This window comes from Carassius carassius, chromosome 1 (assembly GCF_963082965.1).
Source record: "Carassius carassius chromosome 1, fCarCar2.1, whole genome shotgun sequence".
Taxonomy (NCBI): domain Eukaryota; kingdom Metazoa; phylum Chordata; class Actinopteri; order Cypriniformes; family Cyprinidae; genus Carassius; species Carassius carassius.
This window is the reverse complement of record NC_081755.1, coordinates 27,080,720-27,087,370: the sequence shown is the minus strand read 5'-3', so window position 1 is coordinate 27,087,370 and position 6,651 is coordinate 27,080,720. Positions and strand designations below refer to the sequence as shown.

Genomic DNA, 6,651 nt, shown 5'->3' with positions numbered 1-6,651 from the left:
TCTGTCTCTCTCTCTCTCTCCTATCGTTTTTTGCCCCTGGAACGCATCTATGAACTTTTAGAAGCAATACTGTCAGTGGGTTCATTTCAACAATAGTTAACCCTAGTTTAAACGCCTTTTTGAACTGCTGTCAGATCACATAATAATTGCTGAGGCCAAATCCGCATCAGGACCGCTAGGTTAGCTGATCTTCTATCCTGGGAATCAGATGTTTGTACTGTGTGAGAGATGGAAGGGACAGGTCTAGCCCAGACGTTTGTCTGTTTTGTCCTGTTCACTTTCACCCCATTCTATGACCAAAGCTGAGCTCTACCAGTAGGTGGTGCTGTTTGACTTGAGTGTTTTTATTTGATTTCTTTCTTTCTTTCTGTTTTTGTTCTTTTTGCTTTATGCTGTTACGAAAATGCGTTTTTAGGAAGCATATTCTTTTAGATTTAGCGACACTAACTGAGTCCCCCCACCCGTCCCCCAAATATGTTCTTGTTTCTCATCATGTCTTTGGACAGAATATAATGTTGAAAAATGAGATGAAGTTAGATTTTATTTTTCATTGATTAATTCAAAGTCTTGTGCCTCCCATAGAAACACACAGACACAAATGCGTTCAAAAACTACACAGTCTTGTATGTTTGGGTCTGGTGATACCCTGATTGCCTGATCCTGTTTTACTGTTTGTGGGAAAGAACTCTCTCGAGGGGACAGAGCTATTTCAGGGGTACAGGGCAGAACTTGGAGCGATCATTAAATACTATTGGTTATTAATACATTGTGTTGTCTGCTTTATTTCTCATATAAATATATATGGCTTGATGTTAACAGATAACGGTCTAAAAAGGTTTGAATTGGCCATTTTTACTGAATTATACAAATAAAGTGAAATACAAACATTTATCAATAACTTAAAAAAATGGACAAAATGTTAAAATTATTTTATAATGAAAATATAAAAAGCTAATTCAAATGAATATTAATAAATACTAGTATATAAATAATACTGTAAAATAAAATACAGCTGAGAAACCTAACATTTAGAAATGTTGAATAGAAGTAAGCTGAAGTACTAGAATTATTAGATTAAATTATTTTTAAATAGAATCAATATTAAAAAGAACAAGAAAAAATAGAACTATATTTATATATATTTGCCATTGGTATTTTTTTGTTTTTGAGTTAGAATGGTAATATCAAAATAAGGCATTATGGTTGTATATTTTAGTAAATCAGTGTCCCAATTTAGATGTCCATTATAAAGCATTTTGGGCTCTGTTTACTTGCATCTGGTCTGAATCAAAGAAACGATGCAAAACTGCAGTGTTTTCATGTCACAGTACTTGCATGTGAACAAAATAGTTTTTCCCAAGTTGATTATTAGACCTGATAAATTCCCAACAGACTTATTGGTAAATTAAAATGCTCTCAAATGTGGGTAGAGCAGGGGGGGGTTTTTCTGTTATTTGTCACACATTCGAATCTTCAGTGGGCGGGATGTACCCGTATACAAGACTTATCCAGGTTGCATCTCACAGGGTGTTTTCCTTCCAGCTCCTCTCAGCAAAGCAGCATTTGCAGTATTTATCAGTTGTATGCCAATATGTGCAACTGTGCCCACTGCACGACCTTTGCAGAATGACTGCTGAAGTCAAATTCAATGTGAAAGCTGCTGGAGTAATGTTGGAAAGGCAAGGCATTGGCCTTACTGTCTGAGGATTTCGATGTCTGAGAAAGTGTGGATTTGTAAGTATGCAGTGCTTGGGAATGGGTTGTGAAATCTCCGAAACCCTATAATTTTCCATTCAATCAGAAACTGATAGTTTGGATGGATGCTGGATGAATCATTGACCTATTCAGTCAGAAGCAGAGCCAAATGAGTTTGGACCGTTTAAAAATGTTCAACAGCTGTTCGACTTCATGGTCAAAATCAATTACTGAATAGTCACCCACGAACTGCAAAGACCCTAATAATATGCATTATACAGTATATGTAATTACCACTTTATTATTTTATTTATTGTAATTTTTTACACAACTGTGTTAAAAAGAAGAAATCTCATTTACATCTTAAGCAGACTTCCAGGCTCTGTGACTCACCATTTGGAGATTGTTTTGGACAAACATGTAGCAGCTAGAACCTGTGAATAATTGCTTTACCAAACCAGGCCTGTCTAACTATTCCAACCCAACCACTCCACCCACTTATTTACTCTGGCCTGGTGATCTCATGCCTGATCACTTTACAGAACCTGTCCTGGATTGCCCAGCTGTGCAAGGACTGTTAAAAACATCCACAGCTTGAATTAAAGTATTCTCCTGTCATATCGCAGGCTGTCTCACAAAGTTTGTCCAACATAATTGTGTTTCTACTGGCAGTAAGTAAAGCTGTCATATATGTCACATATTAGTACCTAAAGTGTAAATATTAGTACTTTTTGAGAGGGTACTGTGAGAACTTGGAGCAAAGACAAATGACTGAATGAATGTGGTCACAAAAAGTATATATATATATGGTATGACATCTTTGATAAACTTTTATATAACAATAACATACATTTTGCATGAAAAGTAACATGTTTTTCTTTTTTTGTGTCAATTACATTTATTAATTCTGCTGATGGTTTTATCCAAAGTGACTTAAAAAAAATAAGGAAAACAAAAAGTGATTCATCATAGAGACGCAAATAAATTGAAGTGCTTGTAATACAAAGTTTTAGTACAAGTTACAACAGGAACAGGATTTTAGGTTAAGCACTTCCTTCCACTTTCCATTTGTTGACCAATTGGCTTTCAGGCCCTAATTTAGATTGTAGGTATTTGTGGAAAGTCATATGTTTATATGCATTGTTTCTGAATGTGTATGAAAACTATTGGTCTTTAAAACTTTGTGTTATTAGTCTAACTTCATGCGCCAACTTCAGAAAACAGGCAGGGTAGAATATTTAGGCTACTTGTTTCTTTCCCAGTATAGCTTATAGTGCTGAAATATAGGCTACACAAACAATGAACAATGTCGTGCTTCTCTTCCCTCAGAGCAAAGAGTTACGAACTTCTGGTAAATTCTCAGTCCTGACTCCTGGACGCTTATCCCGGGTGTCGGGTAGTCATTCAAACTTATTTCTCCGCCTTCTTCTGCTTCTCTTTCCTGGGACGTGTGCAGTGAAAGTGAGCGGTCTGCCCCTCTCATTCACTCTGAACTCATCACAGTCCACGCACACAGCTACACTGACACTCTCAAAGCCTGTCTGTTCGTCACCTTTCCTGCTTCTCTTTCAGCGATCATCCGTTTTCCACTCCGTTTCACCTTTCCGTGGGCATGCATCAGCGCGGTGGCGGGCACCGGGAGGGCTGCTGGAGTCGCGCGTGGATAAATGTTTGCAGATGCATTTTATATTTATTTCTGCTATTAAGTCTGGAGCGGAGCACCGTGCACTCAGGTAGGAAATATTTACGCTTCATTATCACTTATTTTTTTCTCGCTATGCCTTTTTCTGAATGCTTTGTTGTCATGATTATTGACGTGTTATGTGATTTAAAAGTAATACTAATAATGTGAGGCTTGGTTTTATTTGGGGTGCTGTTGTGTTATGTTGGCCATTGCTGCACTGATGTGAAGGAATGCCACGAAAGTCCAAACTCTGAGTGGAACCAGATGTGAGAAGAGAAAGAGAGACCGGGGGAGGGGAGTGCGAGCGCGAGCGCTGGTGCTGGGGCTATTGAATCGTTCCAGTGATTCGGATCATTTGAATCGATTCACTAAAGCCTCTTTCACACAGTAATACCAGTAAATTGCCGTAAAATTACCGGAACGACTTTAAAAATGCGCTGTTCACACAGTAAACGACATTTCGTCTTTTTTCCAGAAAAGCACCATTCACACATCCATTCCAAAATACCGGTAAATTGTGTGATGTCATTAACCTCTAAACAGCTGCGCTTGTATTTTTAAACATGGAGGGTAATACATGGTCAGTTGATGGTTTCATTTTTGTTTCAAACTTTAGTATTCATGCAGCTGCTTTTGTTACAGAGACATCGTAATAGACGACTGGTTTAAATAATTATACTCACCATTAATAAAACACCTGATGCTGTCGGGAGCTGACCAATTTAGTGAAATTCGTTTTGAAAGGAGTAACAGCACAATGACGTTGCGATTGTAGATTGTAGTCTGTAAGACGCGCGACATGGCAGAAAAGGTGCTTCACAAATGTAGACTATGCTGATCCAAATTCATATCAAATCAGCGCAGAGACAGTTCTGCTTCAAACTGAGTTCAAAAGATCTCGCAAAGTACCGAAAAAAAATTACCATGAATGTGACAGATGGAAATAGTAAAAATATATTTGAATTATTTCGATATAGTGCACATTTATATGGGTTTTACTACTTCGTTTGTGATGGTCGTTTATTTTTTAGATACTAAGACGCAATGTTTTCAGTTTATTGATGACCTGACTTTGTCTTGTGAATGCATTGCTCTAGGAGACAGTTAACAGTTATTTTATCATACGTTACTGCATCACTAACAGTTCCTCTCAGATGACGTCAAATTTCTTCATACGCCCGGATAGGGAGAAGCGCTTTAATTTCACTGTCGCTTCAGTTGGATGACATTTATTTTATTTTATTAAACAGTGTGTGAATGCGTCACATTGTTATGATTGGCCCGGAGTAGACGTCTTACGTCACCGCGTTCTGAACTCGTACGTGCTCATACTGGTAATTTTCCTTCTGCGTTCACACACAGCAGAATTCCGGCAATTTACTGGTAATATTACAACTTCTCATACCGGTAAATTGCCGGAACGAATTTACCGGTATTTTTTAAAAGATCCTGTTCACACATGATCTCTTTATGGCAATTTACCGGCAATTTTCCGGAAAAGTCTGTATGTGTGAAAGGGCTTTAAGAGAACTCACTTTGTGGATGCTTTCTATAGGTTACGCCAATAGGTGGCGACCTTTTGCGTGGTATTTTTGAGTCACTGAATAGTTTACTTGAATTATTTCTTCATAGACATGATGTTTTTAATGACTCAAAGCTTTAATGACTTACCTGGATAAACTATAAAAAATGAAACTCTAGTAATAGAAACAAAAGAGCAACAAAGCAAAGCCATATGAAAAATTTCCATAATTTTGCCAGATGTATCATGTACATACTTTCTTTCAACAAACTATAGACATAAGACACTTCTTCATTTTTTGATTCATTTTCTTAACAAACCAGTGTTTTTAGCCTAAATGCTCAGTTTAGTTCAACAAGTTCAGTTAGTTCAACAAATTATGCTTCATTATAGTTCGCACTCTAATGGTATTTCATCATTTTGTAGGCTATGTATTCAGAACAGATAAGAAGTTCTTGCTTTAAAAGGGAGAGTCTGTGAACTAGTCCGTGTATGAACGTAAGGAGACTGATTCGTTCACTTGGACTAAAAGATTCGTTCAGGAAACTCGTTCACGGGCGCAGCATCTTCAGCACAGCTTTTAAGTATTATAGCGCAACTTTAGTGGTCGAAGGGACATTTTTCTTTATAAAGAGACAATCTTTATGCTTTTTCGCAGAAGCTTGTTCTAGATTTCTCACTGCTCTGTTGACATGTTCTCAAGCGTTTGATTCTCACCCCGTAAGCAGATGTGCCCTAAATGTATCCGGTTACACAATAACGAGCTGCAGCTGAGGGCTGTCTACGTCTCGGTGGTCTTGTATAGTTTTTAGTGCTTCTCTCAAAATCACAGTCCAGCAGAGACCGGATAGGTTTTTGCACCTCTGTGTCAGGGACTGTCACGACCTTATTAAAAAGAAAAAAAAGAAAAAAGTTTAGAAGAACAGAGCAGTGTTGTTGAACAAGCTAAAAATACGTCACCAAAAAAGACCTAACACAAAGTACTGTAGTTGCCAGTGTCACCCCAGGAGTGGACTTGTTTAATCACAACAACATAGTCTGCTTATTAAATCATTTAAATGACAAAACATTTTGATAGGCTATTTTCATCACCAAAATGTTGTTCTTATATAGGCATAATATTTAAAATGTAATGCTCAATTTAGTATCTGGTTAGCCAGTATGTCATTTTTTTTTAAAATGTTGCCGTTTTTATATTTTAATCGGCATGCACGTATTGGTAACATAGAAATTAAATAAAATAGACTTAAGCACATTTCTACTGATTATTCAATACTTTAATTATATATTTAATATAAGTGCTTTTTGGCCCATTGACACTTTAAAATAAAAGCAGAAAATTACGTAAATGTTTTAATTTTTGAAATGTAATATTGTTGTAGTACTATCTTTATTAATGTATCTTTTTAGCTTTTTCTCTAGCTCTTGCTTTTTTTATTGATAGTGTTTTTTAAAATTTTGTGAGTCACAAACACGCCAGTACAGTAAAAACTGGGAGCAGACCCTTATATTGTATCTGTTTCATTCTCAGTTGGGGTTGGATCTCAGGTCACAGCTCTGGTTAGGTTTAGGGCTCAGTAATGGGAGCCGAGAAACAAATACCGGCCGGAATTTCCTGTGTGTTGGTCAGTCTCTGTGTTTACAGAATAAAAGGATCATCTATACAAAACCCTGACCTCCCTTTGCACCCTTCCTTTTGCTCCCTCACTTCTCTTTTTTTTCCCTACGTCTCTCAGCTGGATTGTTACCT

At 37.1% G+C, this 6,651-nt stretch overlaps 1 protein-coding gene across 3 annotated transcripts in view; it reads left to right on the top strand.

The window, feature by feature from the left end:
• Positions 1 to 3,120: 3,120 nt before the first annotated feature.
• The window catches only part of mrc2 (mannose receptor, C type 2), a 35,324-nt gene continuing 31,793 nt past the window's right edge, over positions 3,121 to 6,651 (top strand). The window contains exon 1 of one of the 3 annotated variants that reach the window (XM_059553434.1): positions 3,121 to 3,428. In XM_059553434.1, the coding sequence (XP_059409417.1) occupies positions 3,308 to 3,428 (121 nt within the window). In that variant the 5' untranslated portion in view covers positions 3,121 to 3,307. The remainder of the gene's footprint in view (positions 3,429 to 6,651) is intronic. The other 2 variants (XM_059553417.1, XM_059553426.1) reach the window with 2 other exon arrangements.